Source organism: Bombus fervidus, chromosome 6 (genome assembly GCF_041682495.2).
Source record: "Bombus fervidus isolate BK054 chromosome 6, iyBomFerv1, whole genome shotgun sequence".
Classification (NCBI taxonomy): domain Eukaryota; kingdom Metazoa; phylum Arthropoda; class Insecta; order Hymenoptera; family Apidae; genus Bombus; species Bombus fervidus.
The window spans coordinates 10,954,034-10,966,250 of NC_091522.1; the positions used below are offsets into that span (position 1 = coordinate 10,954,034).

A 12,217-nucleotide genomic window follows, 5' to 3' on the forward strand; every position below is an offset into this window, starting at 1 on the left:
TAAATTTTATGTTATTTGATATACTGTGACGAAGCTTGTGAAAAGGGAAACCTCTTCTTCTTACATTATTGCATTTGTTATGTATCAAAGAAGATACTGACGATTTCACACAAACTATTCTTATATTCTATAATTTTTCGGTGAGGAGATCTTCTAGGTTTCCATTAAAATATCAAGGAATTATCTTGAATAACGTACGAACTTCTTCCACCTTGATCACGGTCTAATTAAACATTCCGATTTTGCTTCGTTATCGTATGTTAATATATTGTACCATGATATACGTTAATATATTTCATATTTTAACTCGAAATTACCATTTCACGTTGCTTTGACAAACTTTGTCTAACGATCCGCGTAACCGGATATCTCTCCGCAGCCTTGCCAGAATCGCTTTAAAATTACATTGGTACATTCACGGCCAATGTAAACTCCCAGTTCAACGTTATTCCAGCGAGCGAATAAATGCAAAACGGTTTCCCAACCGTGGAGGGCCAGATTTCCTCGGAGAAATAATCGTTGACGAAGGTCGACGACGACGACGACACCCATGGATTGGATCGAGGGTCGGCTAGTGGAAACGGAACGTTAGGGTCCGGGAAAAGCCAGGCGAAAAAGGAAGGACGGTAGCAGGCGAGACGTTCGGCGTAGGAGAGAGACGGGCTGGTTACAAAGTTGCGAATTAAAAATACAAAGAAGAACGAGATAGGCGGCGAACGGGGGTTGAAAAAGGTGGTGGAGGTTGGCCGAGGAAGGGTAAATTTGAGACAAAGGGTGGCACGGGAACAATGCCTTGTAATCTCGAGCCCTTAGAATAGCCCTAGCCCTGCGTTGCTCCGTTCAGCTCAAGCACGCTTTACCCCCTACGACCTACAGCGTATCGAAAGCACTGATTTTCGACCGCCTAATACAGGGCCAAGCGGTTAGTTTTCAATCGATGATCTGTTAAAATTATCCGAGTACAATGACAAGGTTGAACGAATTAACTTTTGCAAGATCCCGCGAGAAGAAGTTCCGTTTTCGTGAACGATAACCGTCTAAAAAGCAACGAGAAGATAACGGATGTAGAGCTGTCGGGAGGATGATACGATGGCGAAGGGGAATGCACGATGGCAGAGCTTCGGCTCGTAAAAACACGAGAAGATCTCGTGGCTGTGATCGTTCTTCCATCCTGGAAGAAATGTATGAAAAGCTGGCGAGAAAATAAGAAGCTCGCGCGGAATTAATGTCGCGTTTTATGACCGGCCGAGTGAAAACGATACGATGAGGCGAGCCACTCGAAGCCCATTGAATATGAACGACGCGGAATATTCTGGGCTCGGTGAAAACATTTAGTGGACCTGAAAGGTACGGTAATGTGAGTTAAGATAGCGATTATTCATTCGAGTTTGAATTAGTTGCTCCCTTTGATGTAAAGTATTCTAATGCACGATATGATTAATTGGTTATAAACATGTTTAAATACAACATGTTTGTATCTATAAAAAGATGTGAAAGCTTCTATTCTAGATTCCAACTCATTAAATTAATCGAATTCCGGTATCATATCATCAAGTTAAAATGTAGTTCCACGAATTATTTTCATTCTCAAGTCACAGAAAATATATCGTAAATCTGCTTGCAAAGTGAAGATCCGAGGCACGGTATATCACAAAGTTCGCACAATTTGGAGAAACGTGTTAATTGCAAAGATTTTTCTTTTAGCGTGTGCAACAGATATTAGAACAGTTGGCAACAGCTTCCTATTCACTCAGGCGATGTGGAATAGCGTTTCAAAAGTTCTTCGCGGCAACTTCCGCGGATAGGTACCTAGAAGACGGAAGCGAGTTAATAAAAGAAGAAGAATAACAGGATAATTTACATTGTCAAATTTTCATTGTGCGCCCTCTTGTCTGAATTATCCGGCCGTCTTTCTTCGCTTCACTCAACTACTCCTTGCCGAGTCTCTACCCTTTCCCTAACCGAATCCTCGTCCCGCCGCGCCATGTTACATCCCCTTGGCAGTCTATCCACAAAGAAAAACTTTTGCGGATTACCATCTCGTCGTGGTTCTTGTTAATATTTATTAGATGCCCAGCGTTGGAAGGCAATGAGGATCGGCAGGATTGCCTCGTGTTAGGGGCAACGTAAAACTTTCGCACTCCAACTCGCCGCATTTTCGATGAAAGTGATTACGGTGGAAAATAAAAAAAAAAAAAAAAAGGAAAAGGAAAAGGAAAGGAGAGAAAAAAAGAAGAAAGAGAAACTACATCAGTGTTTCGCGTTGCAACGATCTATGAATATCCAGCTATTTAAACTCGCCGGTAGACGAACCTTTTCAAAAATTCATTTCAACGAGCTAAATTAATCTCATAAAGTCGTTCCTTCTTTTTTTTTTTTCTTTCGTACCTTTCTTTTAGTTTGTACTTCCATTTCCAGCGCCTCTGAATGTTAATTACGTGAGTATTCTGGGGGTTATACCTACAATACGATAATTTATAACCCGCGGATAATCAAGAGAAATGATTTAACGGCTGTTGTGTTAATTAGATTTCTTGGTAAACGCAACCTAACGTTAATTAGTGGAAAGTTATCGTATGATTATTTCGACGAGAAAGGACTCAGGGGTTTAAGGGCGAATATGGAAACTATGAACGATGAGTTTATACTGGTAATTGCTTTTTATGTCAGTTATTGCGTATACATTTTTGTGTAGTGTTTTTGAATTAATTGATATCACGGCGCGCATTCTTTTGCATGTTTTTAATCGAGCTGCGTGCGGTTGTTCTGCTGCTTCGACAATCGTACGTTAATAAGTATTTTATGCATATCGCGCAACAATTGCACATTGCATAAAATGTCTGAATACGAAGTTACGCTTCAAATTACAATCTTTGTTAAGCTTCAAATATATTCATAAACATCGTTGTGGTATTCCTATGTATATTATTTTTTATATTCTGCGTGCGCGTAAAATCATTTGCCTTTAATGATGCGGCTATTATACGTCTGCTCTGGCATCTATTTCTTTTATTCTGTAAAGTGCACATTTTTTAAAATATAACGCGCAGTATACCTTTCGCTTATAGCAATTAACAATACTTTTAACCTTACATCACATTCCTTACAAACCTTCCTAATCGTGCATTCGCCATTGTATACGTATTGTCATCCTCTTCTATTCTATTATTCTATTCTAATCTAATATTACTCCTCGACCAACAATAAATAAAAAATAGAACAACAGAACACTATAATAATATTTGCAGATTATCGTTTTGAAAAGTTGAGATAAGCCTTTGAGATAATAGCGACTCCTTCCCCAGTAACAACACTCGCAGCAAACTGTATGTAAATTTCTCGCAACATACTATTTCCCCTCCCGCGCAAACACGCCAATTCACGTCCCTAAGACTTCGAACTTCTTAACGTTCTAATCACACGGCTGGTAATTGCCGTGTCCCGGCATTGCACACGCCAGGCACCATTCAAACGGCAGGCATTAGAACGTGGCTGTCGAGTATCACCGTAGAGAAGGGTGGCGCGTAGATGAGCGCTTCGTCGGCGCCGATCTACCGCAATCCTATTCTGGTATAGCACAGCGGGATGTCCACGGTGGTCGTCGCCTCGGTTTGCATTTCACAGCAGATATACGGTTATCTTGTACACGTCCGTGACAAAGCCCGTACGTTTCGGTTAAGCGCTATCTCGACCCCTCGTCCTGCGCAACATCTCTCCCTCATCTGCCGCCGTATTAATTACGGTACTCATTAAGATATCCGGTAATTCGCGGCGAGGCCGAACGCGTCTCCAGCCACGACGCCGGCGAGTATCGGCAATGGGTTGCGCATGACGAACGAATCTCCACGGTTTCATCCTCGATATAGAGGATGTAGAAACCAGCTCCTCCGTTTGGCAAAAACGTGATTTTCGTTAATTAATTGATAGATCGTCGGGCTTGATAGGGCGCAATTGTACGTCTGGTTCTGTGTTTCGTGACCGTAACACTCGTAACAGCGTTTGACGCCGATTTCGAGGCAAATGGAAAATCAAGAGCGGCGTACGCCGCGGTATATGAATGCGATGCGCGTAGCGAATTGCCGCATGTGATCGTCTCTAGAATAATTAAATCTGATGCGAACGCCTGCGAGACTGTGTCACGTCGACAAGCCAGGTTGGACAAGCTAGAACGTTGGTGTGTCGAGGATACCAAACGAAAGATACCGCTGTTGTTCGAAATTATCGTTGAGAATCGCTAATTCTATAAGAAAATTCTGGAGTTTCAAGTACACTTTATATGAGCGATTTTTTTTGGAACCTGAATACCAACGCTGGCTTGCATTTGCAGACAGTGGTTGTCTCCTCTTGTTTTCTTTAAGCGTAAGAAATATTAATTCACATGCAAGTTTTGTCGTTTTTCAACAAAATAACGAGTTATTATTATATATAATGACATATTTGACTCGAATAATATTTTTTGACTAATGATATCCTTTAATTCATTGAATGAAATTCTGTCATAATCGTTGTTCGTTGGGATCGTTGAAGCACTTCAGACGGATAAAATAAAACCGTATTACACGCATTCCACCTTGTTCAACGAAATACTAACTTCTTATTAATATAATTACAAGTTCTAAGAGCATAATTAAACCAGTAATACACATAAAGTGATACAAATTATAAATTTCACGTACATTTAGCTTCAGATAAAAGAAAAGTATTCTACAGTAGAACTGCTTGAAAAATCAAATTTCCCATAAACACCGTCTCTTTCTTCTTTTATCAATTTAGAGTTGATTAAAAATTCTTCGATATTTGAGGCGTGAGATTCTTTATAAAGCAATAAATCTGAAGTATTAGGAAAGTAGACAAATTATAAGCTGAGATGATTCTACCTCTAATCAGTAGTTAATTTTGGTAGGTGTTTGAAAATATCACGAAACCACAAATTTCCATTGAATTTTTGCACGTATAACCACGTATTTTTTCGAAATGTGTAACGTGCCTGGTCGATGATGAAGGAACGACACTAATAAGCAACTAACGGTCAATATGGCATACCGTGTTCACGGGGGGGATGATATAATCTCGACGATAACTAGTGACTCGCATGCGAGTCACGAAAGCGTCGCGAACTTGCCGAGCGACATGCCGTAAGGTCTACGGGTATAAAGTGTCTGCTGTCGAGGTCTCGGTACCGACGAATACTTGTCACGATCGGTTGAATGCTCCAACTTTTAAACGCAGCTATAAATAAGTTAAAATTATTCTGCAATGTGAATCGAATAATTATTAAATAATGGAGGCAACGTACTCCAAAGGATGGCAAAATAATGATAAATATCGAGGGATATATGTATATATCGCAAGTAGAATTTTTAAAATCAGAAACAAACATTGTGCAAGAAAGTACTTCGTATTTGTAATTGAATATATATTGCGGTACAGAAAAGAGATTTGCTTTAAACTCAACATCATGTTCTTACTTAGCGTATACATTTATCATTTTATTTATCTCGCTTTATTTAAGTCGTAGATCTAAATCCATAAGAGGCTAATATAGTTACTAATGATCCTTTTGCATGGGCATAGCCTTAAAATAAATAATAAGCGAATAAACAAAACTACCAATTATTTTTAAACTACATACATTATTTCGTCAAACTAGGTCATCGCTTAAAAATTCAATTTGAACTTTCACTAAAGAAAATATTCTTTTAACGTAACAACTTCGTTATATCGCAGCAACACGTATACTGTGTAGAAGAATCACACAAGTATTAAATAATATATGATCTCTTAAGTGCTATCGATCACAACTTCCTATGACACTTGCATGAGTGACGGAATTGAAAACACGATAAGATGGAAGGATCCACGCGTATGAGACACATCTACGGTCTAGTCGTTGCGTTGACTCGAAATAATTGATTACTTCCGGGCGGAGCATTTTGGTAATGAAATCGGCGAACCTCGCTCGTTCGCGGCACGAAAGATGGGTGTGTTAACGAGGTTAGAAGGCCAGTTCCGGCCTGTAGTCGGAAGAGAGAAGAACCAGCAACCCCTATCCTCACCAGTTCAAAACCATGGAAAACCATGTTATAACTTCATTGCCCTTTTCGTCGGATCTATTAAACTCAGAAATCTTGCATATTGTTCTTCTTGTTACGCGTCATTCTCCTTTCCTCGAGTTTGGTGCATAATTACTACATTTTATAATCGTTATTTTAACGGTTGAAAGCAGATTGTTACAAATAAATTATTAGTTGATTACTATTAAATACGTTTTCTACTTGAATATGTGTCTTCGGTAATTTTTTTCCTGAAAAGATGTAGAGGTATTTTGCCATTCGATTTTTGCATTTCTTTTAATTTTGAGAAAGTTAGAAATTTATTCGTACACACAAAGGTATATCAGCGATAATAAACTTATTCGATTAGTCGATTGATTATTGTTATTGATTAAATGTAGTGAGTTAATGGCGTAACTGAAACTTTCTATTGAATTTGTTATCATTACAATGCGACCTTCTTAATAAAATTTTGCATTTTGTGCTCATGCAAACTTGAAGGTAACTTTAAAATATCACGCAATTACACGTCAATGAAAAATAATCAAGAAATAGGGAACACTAAAAAATAATGAATTCTAAAAATACTTGTATATGTATGTACCAAATTTAGAAAAGAGATGTATTATTATATTCCTGCCAGAGAAATATCAGAATTTCCAGACTGAAAAAGATAAAGCACAAAATAAGCAGATAGCGCTTGTAAAAGTTGTTTAATACGATTCAACGTTTTGTATTTCATTCCTTTTCTTTTTTCACGTTGTTAAGTATTTTCCGCGTTCGTTGATTTTCTCTTGTTTCTTAAATAACATTTCGTATCGCCATCTTGCTGGGCCATTTTTGTCGCTGACCGTACGAGTTCATTTCAGAATCCTTTACACCTCGCAAAACGGAGAGTGCTTAAATTCATAATAGCCGCAAAATGTGGTGCGAATTTGCGATGTGCTAAAGTTAATTCTTGTCGGTTTTAAAGGGGGATTACACGAGCTGACCACACTCGGACCTTCTTCCGGCCAGCGCGTTAACCCTTTTTCCTCTCTGCATGCTCTCGGCTAGATTCCGCATGTTTAAGACTTAATCTACACGACGCGGCCGTGAAATAACTTCAACTGAATCCCAATAAGCAATGCGTAATGTAGATTTTCACGTGGATGAAATGGTACTACCAGTTATAATGGGATTTCGGAATAAATGTTGTTCATTTCTAAGCTCTTGTTGCACTTACAGGTTGCAATTTATCGAAATGAAATTATGTATTCTCCTTTACCAACCAGGTACCCGTACAATATGACGAATATTGGATGAAGAATGATTATTTATATTCGCAAACACGTTTCGCCACGAATATTGCTTCCATAATAAATTGTAACGTATTGCCTACGATATATATATTTCGGAAAAATTTTTCAAATTGAAAATAATACGTGCTGCAGGTTTAAATAAAAACGTCAGTCAAATACCGTACTCTATTTTTCTTTTAAATTGCTCACACAAATTTTTATAGGGACATGCTTTCGATATTTTCGTTATAAAATACGATTTGAGAGAATTTTTGATACATGTTTAATATTTACCCTGCTCGATATTTTACATTCGAAATTGACTAACAACCGACTACGTTTCCAAAAATTTATCAATCATAATAATAATCTGATCGAAATATTTCATAGCGTTTTCTTCTAAACCCTATCAAAGTCTGGTCTCGCCGTGTGATGGTTACTAGGATACGCGACACCCTCTCCACCCCGTTAGCATTTCCCGTTTTACTCTTCTCCAGACCCGTTCCTCCTCGTCATCCGCCACATCGTGCGCTGATGTATGATTTAATGCTGGTTTCGAGAGTAGACCGAGGAGAGCGTAGAGCGAGTAGACTGGCAACGGAGTAAAGGGGGCGGGTGGGAAGCACGGGGTGGTTGGGACGGTATAAGGGTTTGCACGGTGTAGTGTTGCAGTGAGCTCATTAATTTACTAGCAAGCGCCAAAGGGTGGCTTAACAAGGCGCTAGCTTCCATTTTATTAGATAAAATTGAAGACACGTTGCAGAATGTGCTTCTTGAACGTGAAAGGCTTACGGATGCCATCGAATTCAAAAATGCTTTTGCTCGGTGCATCTTGTGGCATAACCGTTGCCGTTTAGGCCACTTAACCGATAATCACCGATTAAAATATGATTAGTCGCGTATTGCGTAAAACGTTGTTTGTCACGCATCAACCTGCTAGCTTGCTCGTTTCTTAGCTGAAAGATTTCCCTGGAATTAACGATTAATAGAGAAGATTAATTTTAATTATATCAGTTTTAACCGTTGGAAAGGATATAAGGTATATAGGAACGGTATCTTAAAAATTATTCAGATACTGACAATATATACTCGTCGAATAATGTATTAATTTAAATTTTCTAGAATCAGGAAATCTTCTTATTCAGGATGAAAGATATATATAGAAATTGAAGAAATGATTGCAGGGAAATTGTTTGAATTTGTTTGGGTATAGAAAATATTAGTATCCAAAATTTCAGGAGAATGTTAACTAATTACATTTACACCTACAGAAATTTCCTGCACATCTGTGTGAATTGATTAACGCGGATTATTTCAATATACTTGTGGCTAACGTACATTTATAAATCACGATGAAAGCGAATAGTAAAATGTCATTTAAATTTTAATGACTTCTCGATAACCCGTAAATTCGTACTTACTACCCTTATAATGCATTCAAAACGCAAATTTAATTCGATAGCTCAATAAATAACATGCTTATTATTTCAAGCATTACTTTCATCAACGTTGCAATTATATAAATCGATGTAGATTAAAAAGTCAAGCGGTCGTTAAATTATTAACAATATATAAAACGGGCATCTATATCGCGAGTATATGTACGTAGTTGCAGGGGTTACGGTCGCGAATTTTTGGACGTTTTGACAAAGACGGGCAATCCATTTAAGGAAACATCTACGTGTATTTCAGCTGGATATCTGCGGTCAGTGACGTCTCGCAAAATGGCGGGCAGGCTAAGAGTCGCGAGACTGGGAAAAACAAAAGGACGAAGAAAAATAATTAATGTGGGTGTCTCATGTGCGCTCGCCTGACTCTTCCCTTCGTTCTTCCCTTTCGTCCCTCTTTCTAGAAGAAGGGTGGGACGAGTACCAGATAAAAAGATAACGAGGCACCGCACCGGGAGGCTTCACAGGCCAGACGCGACAAAGGTGCCTAGTAACGTTACGTTTCAAGCTACGTTTCAGCTACCCGTGCATACATTGCCCAACTTGACTGTACAAACACGGTTTCAAAACACGCTTCCTTGGGAATGTAAACTTCTAGATAAAGAACATAATGCCGTGAGTTTTTGTCTCTCCTTTGAACAATGCTCTCTAAGTGTAAATTTAAAACGAATCCCTTAAAAAGCAACGTGTTTAAAAATCTCGCCCACTTTTTCCAGTTCTCCGTGCTACTTTGTAATTCAAATTATAGCGTAAACTCGTATGTTGCACCGTATTATTAAATATACAATCGTATAAAAAGACATCGGTTATTTTAGCTGCGTGGGGTATGCGAGTATTTGTTGAAAGAAATAAAAATGTTCTTCTAGTCAGCGTGAATTTACGGATTGTACGAGTAATTAAGTTTGTCATTGATAAAGATATATTATTTATACTCGACAAACATGTTGCAATGCCAACACGGCAGGTAAATATTGCAGATTAACCAATGATAATATACCCAAGTTCGATGGTGTCTCCGTTAAAGAATTAGAAATAGGTTCCCTCATATGCAAAGTGTCACATATAACTCATTATATAACGATCGAAACAATGATGTTAAATGTATAAAGGAAGAATTCTTTTATGAAAATCTACGATAAATATTTTTGACTTGAGGTTTCAAGAAAATCAAGATTAGAAATCTATTACATACGTTCGATTACATTTCTATGTCATCTGTGTTTGTATTAACCATTGATTAAACGCACAGAATAAAACATACTGTACACTTTTCAAATAGTTTAATTAATGCATCTCACAAATTATCAGACTAAATTGAAACGAACGAAGGAATTGGAGAAGATAGTTAAACGTACACGTACCTCATGAATTTTCAAACTAGATTTTCTCGTAAACGAAGCTACAGGGTGAAATATTTTATTCTGTATTTTCAAAATATTACATCTTCGTGATAATAAAACAAATTGCAGAACCTTTCACATTTTCTTCGAATTAATTTTCAACTTCGTATGCTCGAACACCATCCGCGTACCTGTTTATTTCGGTAATAATTTTTTATCACCTTTCACAAATTACCCTTTATACATTATAGTATAGGTTCTACCTAAAAGCAACCCTAGTGGTATTCAAATCTCCCAACGAAATTCAAGTTCAATTCACCGTAAATTACGAAAATTTACGAAAAAGGCCGCCGTAATTTTCTTCTAAGCAACGAGGCAGATATCAGGCATACTCGTCTAGAGATTTCTTTTCTCGCCTATACAAAAACGTTCCAACGACCCCGTGGTTCGCGATATGAACTTCTACATGCAAATCAGGCACACCTAAACTGCAGGGAAACACGAGCTTTTCTGCGGCGGTTAATTAACCCGAATGCTACTCGGTAGAACGTGACACGCTTTGGCGCTAAGAGAGAAAGTACAAGGGGTTTGATCCCAGCATCCGGTCGCTCGTCATAGCTGTTGCTCTCCGAGAGGAAATAATAAGACATCCGTATTTATCCGTAGCTCAGAGGGGCTTCGTCAGCCTTCGTCACATTTCCGTGTCTATGGCAATTTCTCGAGAAGCCCTCTATCTTGTCTGACGTCTTCCATCGATTCTCTTCAGCTACCCTTGCATCCTATTTATCACGATGCAACGGGCCAACGTTTCCCATCTATTATCCGTGGATGATAGAACGGATAAATTCTCGATCAAACTTGTAGAAATTGGCAACACTGGAACGCGATATAAAACGCACAACGGATACTTAAACTACTTTCACGCTTGATTAATGACCAGTTCTTTGAATGGGAACAACAACAAGGGGATGTAACGTAGAGACTTTGATTTTTTTCATGATTCGATCCGTGTTTGAGTTCGATTTACGTTTTGTTCAATTGATTTCGTAGATGTACTGTTCATATAATTTTAATCGACTCTCGATTCTTTCTTACATAAAATTGTTGAATTATACGAGCAATGTAAAGGTATACAAAGACAAAGGAATAATTTTGTATAGAATTACTTTATACGAAGATGTATATACTTGAGAACGATCACATGTTATACTTTTTAATCGAATATGTTGAAGTGGTCGCCACTTCTAAGAAAATTCTACATTTGGTCTTCAGTTTTCTCAAGCACTGAAGCCATCGACAGCGCATAGACAAAAGATTGCGTCGAGGACAGACCATAAGCGGTACATATGCGACGTTGGCTTCAGGGTTTTTTTAGTCTCAGAGTAACATTGCTAGCGTGCGGATGTGGACCAGCTCACATTGTATTCCACACTTTGTATTTTGATATTCACAATATATATATACTTACAATACCTTACAATTTATCCACGCGTTTCTTTGTATCCACATACATCAAATAACCTTAACAGAATATAATAGTTATGTTATACCAGAACGTAATTCTAATATGTCGTATAGGAAATAACAATTTATATTTATCACTTTCACACTATTAAAATTTTTTGCTATAATAAATGCTAATATAATGCTTTATATACTGGTACCCACTATATCGAAATTGAAATGAACAGAAACTACTTAACAACACTTCAATGGCATTTCAGTAACGCGGCAAACGTATTATGCCCTGTCAATGAACGAGCAACGTTTCAATTATAAATACGAAAGATATGTTGCCATTTAAAGTACAAAAAGATTCCGTTGTCCGCAATAAACAAACGAACCCTTTGGTAAAACACACGATCGGTACGTACGGCGGCATCGTAGAAGTGGCGAAAAATATAAAACGACGCGGTGGAGAGCGGCATCGTGTTTTCGGGCAATTAAACATTTCCATTTTCAATTTCTCGTTGGCGCAGAGCGTCGGGGCGCGGTCGGCGGTCAGCCTGTGGCTGACGATCGTTGATTCGTTTATCGCCGATCTCTCTGTTCTTCCAACCTGATATCCCACCCCCTCTCCTTCTCGCTCTATCTCA

General features: G+C 38.2%; 2 protein-coding genes across 10 annotated transcripts in view; one reads left to right on the forward strand and one right to left on the reverse strand.

Annotated features, from left to right (window-relative positions):
* Positions 1-12,217, reverse strand: part of LOC139987909 (uncharacterized) — a 586,680-nt gene that overhangs the window by 551,534 nt on the left and 22,929 nt on the right. The window lies entirely within an intron of this gene.
* The window catches only part of LOC139987915 (uncharacterized), a 456,615-nt gene that overhangs the window by 327,179 nt on the left and 117,219 nt on the right, over positions 1-12,217 (forward strand). Inside the window, exon 5 of one of the 4 annotated variants that reach the window (XM_074111754.1) lies at positions 380-3,110. The exons of 2 other annotated variants lie outside the window; for them this stretch is intronic. In XM_074111754.1, the coding sequence (XP_073967855.1) occupies positions 380-430 (51 nt within the window). In that variant the 3' untranslated portion in view covers positions 431-3,110. Of the gene's footprint in view, positions 1-379; positions 3,111-12,217 lie in introns of those variants that run through there. One more of the 4 variants, XM_074111753.1, reaches the window with a different exon arrangement.